This window comes from Malurus melanocephalus, unplaced genomic scaffold (assembly GCF_030028575.1).
Source record: "Malurus melanocephalus ecotype Western Australia unplaced genomic scaffold, MMel_1.1 scaffold_163, whole genome shotgun sequence".
In the NCBI taxonomy this organism is placed as follows: domain Eukaryota; kingdom Metazoa; phylum Chordata; class Aves; order Passeriformes; family Maluridae; genus Malurus; species Malurus melanocephalus.
The window spans coordinates 871,313-886,335 of NW_026623395.1; the positions used below are offsets into that span (position 1 = coordinate 871,313).

The window sequence follows — 15,023 nt, forward strand, 5'->3', positions numbered from 1 at the left end:
GCGCCACCGCGCCCCCTGCCGGCCCCGCCGCGCACCGCGCCCGCCCCTTGGCTCACGGCCCTGGCGAACGTTTATAAATCAACAATGGTGAAAGCAGTGTAGCTGAAATGAATGGATCGGTACCAACCTAAGGATATACACAGTAACCCAAGGAAATGACAGGGAGTTAGACATAGATTTTTAAGTMTACAGTTTGATTGATTGTAAAATCCAGGCAGCACTTCTCTGCCGTTTTCATATCTGTAAAATCCAAGTCTTCTAAGCAAATTTTTTAGTTGTGTCTAAAATCAATGGCTCTGCACACCATATAGGTACCTATTACTCCCTCTGTTCCCTCTCCTACAGAGTTACCTGTTCATTGTGCCAGGACATAAACCCTAAGCCCTGTACCTTCCACATTGCTTGGAATTGAAGGTCTTCTCTCTATTCTGCAATTTTGGATGCTGTCACAGGCCTGAGTCTGAAATCTTCCTCACCACATAACGTTTACCACCACAATTCCCGCTTCTCCATTTAAAATAAATTATTCACCTGAGTATCTGGTGAAAAATCCATCTGTTAAAATTGCATATACCTCTAAAGCAGTTCTTTTTTTTCTGGYACAAGTTTCCTAATAGAAGTAAAAGAACTGTCATACAGTCATATGAAAGAATGAACAACTGCCAGGCAAATGCACATGTAGGATCAGGTTCAGAGACATACGATCATGTTGGGTGCAAGATGCTTCTGGARGTCATCTAGAGTAAAGCCCTGCCCAAAAGAGAGCTAATACCTGGCTCAGGGCTATATCTAGTTTAGTTGYTAGTATCTGCAAGGATGGAGATTCCATAACCTTCCTGAGCTTCTGTTCCAATTTCTGACCACTTGTATGGTGACAATCTTTTCCTACTATTTAATCTTAATTTTCTAGAGAATGTTTCTCTCTTACCTCTTTCCTATGCCAGTGCCCTCTGAGATGAGTCTGGCTCCAYTTTCTTTTTACCAGTGCAGCCCTGAATACAGCTGGACTTCTCTGCCACAGCAGCACACTTCTGGCTTCTGGTCAGCCTACTTCAGAACTGGATGCTCATCCCCTTTTCAGAGAAATATTTTTTTCAGCAAGCACTACTGCATAGGGTTATTCCAGCACAGATGGAATACCCAGCCATATTTGCCCTTTCCCAACTTAATGAGGTTTAGTTCAATTCATCCTCTTGCCTGTCAAGGAATCTCTGAATAGCAGTAGTGTCCTCCAGCCAATTATAACCTACCTGGTAATAGACACTGCTCATGCTGAAAGCAGTTATTCTGAAAAATCAGGCTCCTTATCTTTGTAGAAGTAATAAAGTTTACAAAATGTATTGCTTGATTCCCTTTGCTCTGAACACATGGCACACTCAGATGAGCAACATTTTGCATGTTTTAGGAACACAGAACTGATGCCTCCATTGCCTTTGACAGGTTAGGGCTCCTCCTGGCATCCCCCAGGATTCACCWGCTCCATCTGACTGCTTTGGTCAGTGCAAGAAGGGGCCACCAAGAAATATCTCAGCACAGCACAGACCTTGGACACATTTGAACTAAAATCTCACAAGACACAGGGACACTGCAGTAGGACACAGACTGAYATTGAACCAGGACAACAGGAAATGTTACAATTCAGTTCAACAGTGCTGGCAAAGTTCATAACAGGAATGTTTAACTATTTTATATTATAACAAGAAATCCTGGGACAATMCATCTTAATGGAAATATTTTTCAAAACTTTGTTCAATTACAGATCAATATCTCCATCTGACTGAATGGAAACAACTTTTCTTGAAATAAGKTTCTCATCACATCAGAATTCTTGTTTCTTTGTTTTTTAAAGTCAGTACTAGTCTAGTAAGAACAGTGTAGTTTACTRTCAAGAAATATTTACTGTGATTTCCCATGAGAGTTTAAAAGGGAACAGAAGTTTTGTCACAGAATAATTCAAACAGATAAATCTTACAGCACATTTCAAAGACTGAGATCAAAGCAATTTTATGCAGATCCTCTTTATAAATAATTACAAATAATAGTCATGACACAAATATGACAGTTTCAGTATTTAATATTTAATATCCAATTTAAACACAAGTATTCAAAAAGAAATATTTTTACTCTTTCAGTAGTCACTTAGCTCAATAACTGGTTGCAATAATCCTTAAAGTTTTTAGGAACTGGATGGAGCTATAAGCACAAAAACTCCCATTTTAAGTTAATGCATGACAAAGTTMCACTGCAACCCTCTGAAAAGCAAAGGGGTACATTAAAAGAAATTCAGACACTGAAGTACACTGAAATGTATTGTGTCTTACAGTAGAGTTTCTTACTCTACTGCTCAGAGATGTGATGGTAACTCCAAAAGGCACTCTGAATTAAACTACAGTAACACCGGTCTACAAGCATTTCAGAAGTGGAGTAGAAAAAAACCAAAACCCTATACCCATATATAAATTGCTCTTATCTCTGTCCTAGCCCCAGAGCAGTCAAATTATATTGCACTTTTAAAATATTCTGTGTTGGCTGTGATAAAAATCTAATATTTACATGTTGTGTTTGTTAAAGAACAATGCATTACTGTGTAAAATATTTTAAGAACCAAGTTTTAATACTTACTCTTGTATTAATTAGTATAACCAGAAGCTACATCAAATATTTTTTTATTTAGGTCCTATTCTAGAAACATTTTTGGTCCTTCCTTCAAAAAWTTTGTTATGCTGCAATTCATATTCATAACTGGTATCAATACTTGCCTGAAGTTGCAGTAGTTGAATATTTAAATAAATAAATACATAATTTCTAAAGAAGCAATAGCTTTGGAGTTCTGTAAACAAGCTGCTGTGGAAGGTCTGTAACAAGACTCAATTTGGCATGTTATGACTTTAATTGGCAATACCTTACAATTACACAGCCTCTGCCAGGGTAGAAAAGAGTTTGGTAGGCACATCTTATAAATCAGTCTGGACAAAAGCCCAAAAAATACTGATTGTTTCTTAGGTCACATGAATAAATAAAAATGGTTAGAGTAACATGATCCACTGAAACCAAAAATTACATTTATGTGATCCATAGGGGGAGAAAAGGAAAAGTAAAAAGAAAAGGAAAAGTCAATTCTTTTTTAAATACAACCTAAAAGAAATGAACAAGCCATAAATGACTATATGATAACCAAGATGTACAGGACACAAAGGCTGGCAGAATAAAATGAGCACTATAAATTCATAGAAATACTGATTTACAGGACTAGCATCTTAGCTGCATCACCAGAAGACAATAAACATTCCTTTCTCAATCCAAATTTGAAGAAACATTCTCAAACTGTGTTTGGCAAAACAAATTCAGTGCACAGCACCAGCTCTGATGAAATTTTGCTGACATTTATGTCGCCATACATTCCWGTTAAAACATGAGTGTAATAAAAAAGAAACATAACAGCTGTACAGTTATGCCATTCACATATAAATTGATGGATATGCATGTTCTAGAAATTCAAATTATGTCAGGAGGTCTCATAAGCTGCGTTGGATATATGTTATATAGTACAGTTGTAGTTTACATGCTCTATTACTGACATGCCCCAAGTGCTCCATGTGCACACCCCTSTGCTTCTTTTTGTTCTGTACTGAATAGCTTCCCTTTGGTTTTCATCACTGAAAATGGATGGTTTAGGAGAGCAAGGAAAAGCTACTCACAGGCYTTTGTGGAAAACACAGGATGTGTTCTTTCAAATTGTTATTAATTGGTGAAATGATTAAATGTTTCTGTTTAAAACCAAGAACCGAGTTGGCAATCTTGCTGTTGGTAGCCAAGAACTGTCATAATATTTAATCTAAATGCCAAGTCTGTGTAGTTAATGGGAGCCTTCCAAGGGCAACTGAAAACCCTTGAGTTCAGAGCCTCCCCTTTCTGGCTGCCCAAAGAGAGATGTTTCTGAATTTGGTAATGAGAATTCCTTTCCTCCCAAGCAGAGAATTAGAGGAACAACCAGTACTACACCACATTAAACCTCTGTCCCACCACTAAGAAAATGCATACCTTGCAAGTGAAGGTCAATGTTGTCTGAGAGGAAGCAAACAAAAATTAGTATCAAGAATTAATATAGCTCATTAAATAACTACACAAAGTGATTTGCCCCAAAGTTAAACAGGTAAGCTGCAACTGTACTATATCATACACATTGAAGTTAACTAGGCTAACAGCCACATCTGCCTTTTTCTTGCTCCTCACTCAGTTGTTCTGTAGAGCTGTGCCCATTGGAGCGCACCACCCCTTCAGGGATCCAGGATTTATCCACACACCGTTCCATGCGCTTCATAATGAGGTCAAGCAGAGTTTCAATGGCTTTGCTTACATTATTCCCATTTGCTGCACTGGTTTCAAAATATGGTATTCTGCAGAAGACAAAAAATGTAAATTTACATCACTCATTTGTCATTCACAGGAGAAAAAAAAACAATACAGGATTACTGCCACAAACTTAGAATTCACACTAAGGCTGTCACTGGTACTCCATAGCACAGAGACACTAAGTGCTCAGTGGTCTGAAATGCAAAAGAAATTAATGAAATTGCTGTCTCACCTCTACAGGGCAAAGAACTTTGTAACTGCCTACAGATGGGATGTGATCCACAGCCTTGACTTTCAGCTAACTATTCCTAAATTAGGTTGCATTTTTAGCCACAAAGATAAACATTTCATAAATTATTTCCAGAAGTCACATACAAAGAGATTTAACGTATGGTCACAGACCATCTGCTGCTATTTAAAACATTTTGCTCCTTCACAAGCAGCTAGTTAAAGTACCATATGCACTTGCTGTTTGGGTGACATGGACTTCAAACAAGCATTTTCACAGAAGGAGAAAGTAAGAATGTATAATTGCACTAAACCCATTTCTCTGTACAACACAAATTGCTTCTGATTTGCCTCTGATGATTCTTCGAGGTTAAGGCAAGCTAATTTRTGCCTGTGTGATAGCAAATATCATGACACAGCAGAAGACCTGCAGAACAAGGCAGTTCACACTGAGGAGCTAGTGTTCACACTACACCTGTCTCATGGGCTTTACTTTGGAGCAGTTCTACTCCATCCCTCCAGACTGGAGATTACTGGTTGGGGCACATCATTTAACTTTTTAAGTTTCCAGTTGAGAAGAAATCCAGTTCATATGCTAGAAAACTGCTCCACTACATGAATTAAAATACAACAAATGCATCAGATMAYTTCCTTCAGAAGTGCGTTTATGATTCTCAGAGAAATGCAAACGTAATCCAAAGGTAAGCCCCATGAAAGAGTTAAGGGAGTAAAAAAGTGCAAATTAATATCTGACAGGAACTAAGACTTCACATCCTTCCTTCAGAGACACATGACCTGTGCCTGCCAGGAAGAGRAAGGGCAAGGCTATCCTGTCTTCCTACTGGTCTCAGTTTTCAGACTCCCTGGGAGCCTGTGAGAGTGTAGATGCCTCAGCACAGGCAAGAGCAAAGAACTCACCCCATTATTCACTTGCCTCTCTAGCTAAATTCTATCTCTTTTCCAAATGCTTGTGAAAATTTACCCTGTTCACTGCCAAGAAAGGCAGATTAACTAATCTCCAGTGCAAGATTATTGCAATATTAAGTATTTATGCTTGACAAATGTAGAAAATATTAATCTCAGAGAGCAAGATATCATACGAGTCAATTAAGTATTCTAAAATGCTTATTCTCACAATAACCTTTCAGTATACAGAAAAAAGTATTACAGAAAATCTCATTCTACTCCAAACAAAGCAATAATTGTAAGAAGTTACTTACCCATATTTTTCTGCAAGTTCTTTAGCCTCTTCTTCCTTCACCATCCTTTGGTCTTCCAGGTCACTCTTGTTTCCACATAACACAATGTCTGGGTTTTCACAATACGCRTGCATTTGTAGCTGACCTGGAAGCACCAACATGAAGAGGATTCACAACTCACAGCCACACTCAGATCCCTAAGAACACTACCACAAACCAAGCATGCTCCCTCTCAGCTCACAGGACTTCTGCAGTTGCACTGAGGAGTCACAGAACAGGCAGGCTGCCACTGTCACATACCAGTGAAAAGCCCAGGGAAACAGAAGCCTGACAAAGTCAGCACAGAAACCTGTAAGGAGTTACACTCACTAAGCATTTCCAGGGAGCTGCCAGGAAAGGATCTCCTTCCCTCTCCAGATGGATGATGCACTTTGGGAACTCCTTTGCCTACATATACCAGCTGAGTAACATTTGCCTTCCATTAAGTTTTGCTGACAAAGCATCATGTGAGTCAAAATACTTTTGCATAGGCTCTCCACACAATTACTAAACAAATCCAGAGCCAGGGATATGATCTTRGATCAGCTTTCTTTTATATAGGTGAAGATTCAAGTTCAGTAGCCAAAGCTAAATTTCAGGGGAGCCCTAGAAACCCTCACTAGCAGCTATTACAATTATGAATGCAACATTTACATTCTTTTACTGAGAAAGCTAATAAAACCAGTATTTTCAGTTCTATTTCTCAGTGAGACTCTATATTTACAAACATAACTCCCACTCCACACTCCACCCATGCAAAGAAAGGAAGAAAAACGAATGCCATACTTATCCAGTTCCTGACATTCAGAAAGCTTTGCTCATTTGTCAGATCAAAGAGAAGAAGAAACCCCATGGCATCTCTGAAGAAAGCTGTTGTCAAGCTACGAAACCTAGACAAGCAAAGTGAAATTAGTTTGCTCATCTGACAAGTTACTCTGAAAACAAAATTTCATAGAATCATAGAAGAACTGAGGTAACTTAATACTGAATTAATTAGAAGGAAATATTCATAGTTTTGCTGAGGTAGGGACTGTGTAAGAAAAATTGCTAACATTACTGTGGCCTAAATGAAGGCCTAAGGAGTTATTTAAACATTCTTCTACTACAAGGCATGCCTTGAGCAAGATTCAGGAATTAACATAATAATGAAATTCTAACTTTGAACAAAAATTTATMCCCTATACATATCAGTTCTTGAATTTAAAACTAATAACCACAAGGATGCTAGTTTTCTGATAGGCCAATAGAAAAGAATCCTTTGAGATGATTTTACCTGTCTGACTTTCCCAAGACCTCAATATAATTACAGGAACTTAAGGAGAACTTTAAAAAGAAAAGCTTTATAAGTATCTGTATGTCTATKAAAAAGAAGACTCAAAAGCAAGAACTACAGTTTTTATGTTCTACTCTTGTAAATTACAGTAATAGTTTAATGCGTGTTCATATGAAACTTTCCATTACTGGCCAATCTTGAGTTATACTGACCCATCTTGAGTCATACCTTTCCTGCCCTGCAGTGTCCCAGAGCTGAAGATGTATCCTTTGTCCTCTGCCACCAACACCATCCGGCCCATTGGGTCTATACACCTATAAAAAGTAAATTTGCRAGGCTGTTACCTGGCCAGCTGCTACAGAACACAAAATAACTGACATTTACAGTCATTAAATGCCGTAAAAGTAGCACTGCTGATGCACAGATCCTAACTACAACTCAATCCTCTGCTTTGTAAGACMAAAGTAATATGAGYTGCATTTTAATATTGCAYCCAATTAAATATTTAAAAACAAGGGTAAAAGTGAAACTGCAAAACCAGTACCCAGCAGACTATGGGCTCCAGACAGATATTTAGACAGATAGATGAGACAAGATTAATTTTAGTATTTTGATTTTCTGTGGKTTTTACTATTACCTTATAACATGTTCAAAATAAAACATAAGAAAGCAACAATGTAATCTGGCAATGTATTTGTAGTACTAGCAGAACCTCATTAGCAAACAGAATATACTCAGAGATAATGGCATTCTCTACTTAGCTGCCAAAATACTGCCAAAAATTGCTGAGGGCAGATCTTATCAGATCACAGCTTATAAAGCAGAAATTGGATGATAAAAATAAAAGCTGATGAGTTTGCTCAGCATGAGAATATAAATATAGGCATCTATTAGTCTTGGAAGGATCAGATAAAAATAGATTAATTTCTYTTTTAAAATACTTAGTGATAGGTCATCTTCTTTACTTTCAAATGTCATTGTAYCTAAGAYTACAAGAGTTACAAACATATCTTTAGAGATSCACAAATTCAGCAAGTTTATATATTATAARATTCAGGCTCTGAAGCCTAAACCTGATCCTGAGTTATCAAATCCCCTGATTGAGTAAACCACGATGTTTACAATCCCACAAAAGGAAAAATGACTGACTCAAGAGACTAGTTTGGCATTTGAATAAGATATCTAGTCCTTGAACTACTATGGTGGATGTCATGCAGCCAAACCAGTCTGCACAATGCCCATTACACCATGCAGATTTCTGGACACAGGAAATCATCAGGTTACAATGAYAGATATTTAACACTTGCACATTACAAATAAGAGCTTGTGCCAACTCCATTTCTCAGAGCAGTACGAATCAGCATCCAATTGGTTATCACAATCTGGTGCTCAGCTTCATATCAAAAATACATTTGCTTAGTTTAGCAACAATTCAAGGGTTGAAAAAAGCAACCTTACATTTCATAATTCTTCTCTGCCAGTGRTGACTGCTTAGGAAGCCAGATCAGCTGCATGTATCATGCTATCCCATTTCATCCATATGTTTTAAAAGACTGCATCTTTATTTAGTAGCCATTTCAGCTCACATCCAGCAAAAACATTTTACTACAATAGTCTTTCCTTGTGAAGGGAGTTCCACTGTAAAAGTGGCACTCCAGGCACTGTGTGCACAACTCACAGAACAGACACACTCATCAGCACATGCTGAGCAGAAAGAAGTGGTTTCTTAGCATCAGCTCTTTAACTTTTGAGCAAATGGGTCTGTACAYAGCAATGACAAAAATAGCCAGGCCAAACGAGGCCTTTCCCATCACAAGATTAAGCACACAATAACTACTGATTGCAGGCCTACACATAGRCACTATTTGCAAGTAGCACACTCTTTATACAAACTTACCACTCTCTTTTCCCGAAAGTCAATGCCCACCGTTGTGATGAATTTGGAATTAAATTTGCCATCTGTATATTGGTAAAGAAGGCTGGTCTTTCCTACTCCAGAATCACCGAGTGCTAGGAATTTTATGAGGTAATCATAGTCCCCATCAGACATAGTGAGAATTCAGGAGGCACCTTGAAAAGCAAAGCAAAAAGGAATAGTTAGTCAACAGCTCTGACAGGACAACTCTGACAAATGTTTAAAATACAAATCACTACCTGAACTACAGAGCAGTGACTGGTGGAGCCAGTTCTGTGCTCCTTTACACTGACTTTACTTTAAATGCACAATTACACAAATTACCAATATCAAATTCAGCTGTGGCTGAAAAAGTGCATCTTTAGTTTTATTACATTCCTCTTTCTAAAAAGTGAGGGCAACATAATTTTAACTTCTTCAGCCAAGACTGAAAACCAAGGTCAAAGCACTCAAGATRTCTGGAACATGAGCTGCAAAATTGTTTTTAATCCACATGGAAGCGGGCAAAAGCTACTTAATTGTACCAGCAATGCAATACTGGCCTCACACTCACTATGGCATTATTAACATATGAAAAAAAGAATTTTTTTTCCAGACTGCCCACCATATTTAAACAAAAATTATAATAATTTTCTATTAATACCTATTTTCCAGTCTTGAAAAAACTTTTTCTTGTTGTTGGGYTTTTTGTTTGAGGAACAATTTTCAGTTTTTAAAGGTTTTATCATGATGCTAGTTAATCATTCAAAGTAAATCTTGATACTGAATTGCCATTAAACAAACACATACATTTTTTCCATGGCTCATACACATTTAAGAAATTTCTCTCTGTCTTTTCTGTGCCTTTTTAGAAATAACCATCTTCTCTATGGTCTGATCTAAGTGTAGGAGCAGCTAAAATGTATAACAAAAATCACTGGCAAATTTCACGTGCACTAGAAAAGCTGATGTAAGTGCACTGGCACTTTCCTGTTGAGTAGCTACTGAACCTCTCCTCCCCCAAAACAAACAGTAGAGAGCTGCCTTGTGTTGTGTTCAAAGACGTGAACATGAAAAGATAAACCTAAAATAWCCACTCTAAAAGCAACAGAAAACTGGCATAATATTGCCTCTTATAAAGGATGGAAATAGATGCCAAAACACAAAAAAAGCAGATGATGAAATAAAATTTTAAAAGAGTAACATCTGCTGTTTCAACTGTAAGTATTTTTGGAAGTRCTTGTAGCTTGAACTAGACAAAGTTATTCATTTCAAGTCAAACACTGAAGTAGCTTGCATCAATGGCAAAACACCAATTCCTTTCTCGGGTATCAACTCACAGCTTGAGGTCTCTAACAAACCCTGCATCTCCATCCTGTGGGTGTTAATCACCACCATTCACTGAAAACCRTAACTATCTTTAAAGCTTCACCTTTAGAATTGTCCAGCTCTTGGTTACAAGTCAGAACTGTGACTAGCTGCTGTGGCCATAAGTGGCTTACTAAAAAGCAGAAGACACTGGTCAGATTTACCCCAGATATTCTCCAGCTGAGGAGTCAGTGGAAAGCAGCTGACACTTYTTTTCCTTTTTGAAAAGTGTTGAAGACTCCCTTTCCCAGCCAGGCCATATTTCACATTATGCCATCAATGCCAGTAAAGCTTGCAGGAAAGGGGGTTGAGGTGACAGTTCACACTCACCACTACACCACAACCAGCTAATTTGCTTCTTACTGCTGTGTTTTAACCAAAGTTTTGCAATAGAGTAGAAGGCTGAAAGGGACAACCCTGCAGCAAGAGYTACCAGCGAGCTTTTTACAGAAATGCACCACAACTGCAGGACTGCATCCACCATGCAGGTCTGAAGGAGCAGCATATTCAAGAAAGCAAGCTGAACAGGCAGCCACACACACTGACAAAAGATCATTTTCAAAAGAAATTAAGAACCCTGATCCATTAGACACACATGTATCAGCAAAAATAATTGGGGGAGGTTGTTTCACGTTTAAATCCTCTCTCCTGTTGGGGAAAGAAAAAAAAAAGGAAAACCATATTGTCTACCTTGTAGTTCTACCAAGCCTTTTCATAGAAATGTACCAGAAGAAAGGGAACAATATTCTAAAAAACAAAGAGGGGTTTTTCTGCATTTGATTTAGACTTCCATCTCATACACAGTGTATCCTTTGTCCTCAGAGGTTSTCCAAGGGCAAACAGCTGTGTAAGCTCATCCTCTATCAAGCACATGTTCTTTCAGTCTCAATATCCCTAAATTAAGTGTTGCTTTAAAAGACTTAGATGTAAAACTTAGGGTCAGTATATTACACAAAGACAAGTTTGCTGCACACATTTTCCTGTGCTCTCCCACCTGCACAGAGGTGTTTGCCTTGTTGGTGTTCTGTTGGCTCATTACAGGTGTATAGAATATACTTTTAATGACAGGTGCCAGTTCCAGTGCACTAATCACTGCTGATTTATCATGCACCCTGTGTAAGAGGAAGGAAGGGCACCTCAGCTCTTCCGTGGAGCTTTAAGGAACTGGTACACTTCAGCTGCACCTTCCATTGGACAGGGCCATGAGAAACTCTGGCCAAAACAGAAAGGTCAAGATTAGACCCTGGGGAAGTAAAATCGAAAGGTATTCCTAATGTCATATCTGATTGTTAGTCTGTCTGTCAGGACAAACATGCCACATCATTCAGACCACTGAAACCTCAATTCTCCCTGTGGCTGGTAACAAATACAATTTCCAAAGGACTGGCAGAGGACGAGGAAGAACTCTTCCCAACAAGGGAAAAGAAATGCCTTCTAAAGAACTTGCTTGAGAGGGAAATTTTCTCCTTCGGTTTTGAAATGCACATACCTCTCACTGCACCCCATAATGTCAATCTATTATTCAAATATCTCCAGGGAGTGGTGCTTGTGAAACCCTGCACAGTTAACCTATCCTTGGAGACATGTAAAGAGCTATTTTCATAGCAGTTTCAAGCTTTGTCCTCCTCCCTGTACAAATATTTAAAAAGTGATCTCCACCCTTCACTTCCGAGACCTGCAGTCATAGTGTCCAGACACATCCAGTCTCACATAACAGAAATAAGAATATATTCATTGCAAAGTATATTCACAGCAAAAATGGCTCTGAAGTTTTTAAAAACCACGGCCTTGTTACTAAAACCTCACCCCATTTTTTCCTTCCAGTTTTGCTTTTTTTTTTTTTTTAATTTGGCTTTATAACTTCACACTTTCCAGTCTTTCCTTCCACTTTTCTATACCTTGTATACCAGCAGAGTARGAGGTAGAAAAGGAAGATTTGGAGAAAATTAATGATACAATTAGATTTGATCAGGTCACCATAAGAAAACTGTTCCTAAATCTTGCTTCWAAGACTAAGAACTCCTTGATTAAAAAAATCCACTAATGGACACAGTTTTAAGCTCCACATGAACCCTCCACAGTTTTGCCKGTTGTAAATCCCCCCTGAAATCCCATTCAGCTCTGGCTTTGCAGTTTGCCTGGTATGCAGATGGACAGGAGCTATGAGCAAGTGCTAGAAAAGCTCCACTGGCCTTTTCCACAACTGACAGGACCCCCACAGCCATCACTTGAGCTGTGCCCATCCAGCTGCTGCTCTGGAGCCTCCCCACACACATCCAGACCGTGCCTTGTCACAAAGGGATTCTGTTCAAATCAAGGGCTCCTCTGGTTCCCTGCATTTCCTAGTCTGAGGTACTTTCACATTGACAGACATCAACATTAACAGGCTCATATTTTTGCCTCTGGGACATAAATATCACAACTCTACTGTGTGATAAAACATTCCAAAATATGGCACATGTGCTCCTGTATAAATTAAAGAAATTGRCTTGGCATGCAGGATTTCCCCCATGTAGCATGGGAATAGGGAATATGCTTCCTGAACTGGCCTTACACAAAACATGCAACTCCTGTKCTGCTACTGAGCTGATGGAGAGAAGGAAAAAGGAAGAAGACAAAAGAGATAAATAAATAAAAACACAAGCACAAAAAATAACAAAAAGTATGTGCAAATAAAAACAGATTCACGTATACATACACACAATGTAAAATTCAGGAAATCTGAACATGGCCCTAATCAGACAGTCCTCAATCACATCAGGTTAAAGTAAGGTATACCACTTACCCCAAACCCTGCAAAAGGAAGTTAGAGCACACTGGAGATAGTACTTCCAGTMGGAGTACTTTTCCAGCACCACCTCTTCAGCACACAGCCAAGAGGCTTACGTGTCACCTGTTTGCATCCACGTTGATGGGTGCTCASAGATAAAGAGGTGTGCCCATGTCTGTGTCCAAGGAGGTGCTGCCTCACTGCATGGCTGGGAAGCAATTACACAGCTCACATGTCCCTTCTATTCCTAGATGCAAACAGCATTTCAAAAGAGATTTGTGCAAGACCTACCTTGGAGCAGATCTAAAGTTGCTGCAAAATCACCCACACACCTTAAAMCAATTATATTGTTCCTAGGACTGGTTTCATTCAAAAATGCATTAATGATGGAGTATATGGATCACAGCTTTTTGTTTCCGTTCATAGCTTTACACCCTTTACCTCAGGTTTGAGGAGAACACAGCAGTCTTTAATGTAAACTGCTTTCTTCTTGTTGAGGCTGCATGCTTGTGATTAGAGTTGATCTGGGCATTGGGGGAAAATGAGTCCAAAATCCCCCACAGAGAGAAAAATAAGRCACTGCAGGTCTCTCAGTGGGCAATAATGCATTTGCACAGATTTGATCATTCTGCAAGTGCACATCAATTCATAAAACTTTTTTTTTTTCACCCAGGCATTAAACAAACAAACTTCAAGAGTGTTTTATGTGTCACTCCACCTGTTACAGCAGAAAGACTGAGAAAGTGATCCGGACCGCAGAGGAATAAGCCCAGTAACCCTGTAACACCAGCACTGTCAGCACACTACAGCAAGACAGCTCCACATTCCTGCTCAGCGTGGGCGAAGMGCACAGAATGGCCTCACCCTGCTCTGAGGCTCCAGCAGCACCTGAATGCTTGAAGAACTGGTCAGTCAGACACCTGCTGAAACAGCTCTGCTGAAACAAGGGACAGACACTTCAGTAATGTTCCTGCTTAGTCAGCACTTCATTAGAAGTGCTTTGTTAAAAGCTGCCAGATGTGTATAAACCTAACATAAACATCATGACAACAATTTGTCATAAACGCAAGTAACTGCTGCGCTGGGGGAAGAGAACTAATGAATAAGCACTTCACCAAAATGTTCTGAGCTGCACAGTYGTTTTTCTTAGGCAAATGTGTGACCTGGCTTGCTTTAGTTTTGATCAAAATTACACTTTCTGCAACTTCTGGGACTTTTCTGTAACATAAATTACAAGAAAGGAAACACCCTTTGGTTACTCTCAATTGCTTTACCTGTTATCCTACTGTTACARTGTTTTTTATTTTAACTGTAGAGAAATTCTAAGGAATTGTCTAAGGAGTCCCTCTTTCTTAGAAAGACCTAACTAATTTTAAGGGTGCCCAAGATAGGTAAGCATCTGCAAAACTAGGTACAAAACCATTGGCTGGGAGGTTTTAGACTCCAAATACTGATGTCACTTTTCCTTGGCTGAAGGTGCAGTACAACAATTTTTCAGCATCGCTACAACTGCAGCATTTTGAGAKCAGGAACTGATGGGCACACATATCACTGTGAGAATGAGCTATAATAGGAGATGCCAGCCATAAAATTATAATTGCACCCAGAAAGGGGACACAAAAGGGAAGCAACAGGTCTGYAGATGTGGTGAGAACCTTGTACAACACGCCAGGTAAGAAAACAGCAGATTCTGGACTTTGTCTCCAGAAAACCAGGAGAAACTAGGAATGGAGAAGACAGAAAATGAAACAGCAGTTAGTTTTACAACTGCATTTACATTTCAGCATCACCAAACCAACAAACAGGCAGCTGGATTTCAAAGACTGGCTCAGTTACATAAATGAAAGGCAGCGTGGAACTGGAAAAAAATGAAGAATAAAAGCACGAATGTTGCAGATG

At 39.0% G+C, this 15,023-nt stretch overlaps 1 protein-coding gene across 5 annotated transcripts in view; it reads right to left on the minus strand.

Moving 5' to 3' along the window:
- Nucleotides 1-2,056: 2,056 nt before the first annotated feature.
- Nucleotides 2,057-15,023, minus strand: part of RAB27A (RAB27A, member RAS oncogene family) — a 29,143-nt gene continuing 16,176 nt past the window's right edge. For 4 of the 5 annotated variants that reach the window (XM_057372088.1, XM_057372087.1, XM_057372090.1 and 1 more), the window contains 5 exons: nucleotides 8,990-9,162; nucleotides 7,321-7,406; nucleotides 6,606-6,709; nucleotides 5,802-5,925; nucleotides 2,057-4,397 (listed from right to left, as the gene is read on the minus strand). In XM_057372088.1, the coding sequence (XP_057228071.1) occupies nucleotides 4,199-4,397; nucleotides 5,802-5,925; nucleotides 6,606-6,709; nucleotides 7,321-7,406; nucleotides 8,990-9,142 (666 nt within the window). In that variant the 5' untranslated portion in view covers nucleotides 9,143-9,162 and the 3' untranslated portion in view covers nucleotides 2,057-4,198. Of the gene's footprint in view, nucleotides 4,398-5,801; nucleotides 5,926-6,605; nucleotides 6,710-7,320; nucleotides 7,407-8,989; nucleotides 9,163-13,139; nucleotides 13,191-15,023 lie in introns of those variants that run through there. The other variant, XM_057372091.1, reaches the window with a different exon arrangement.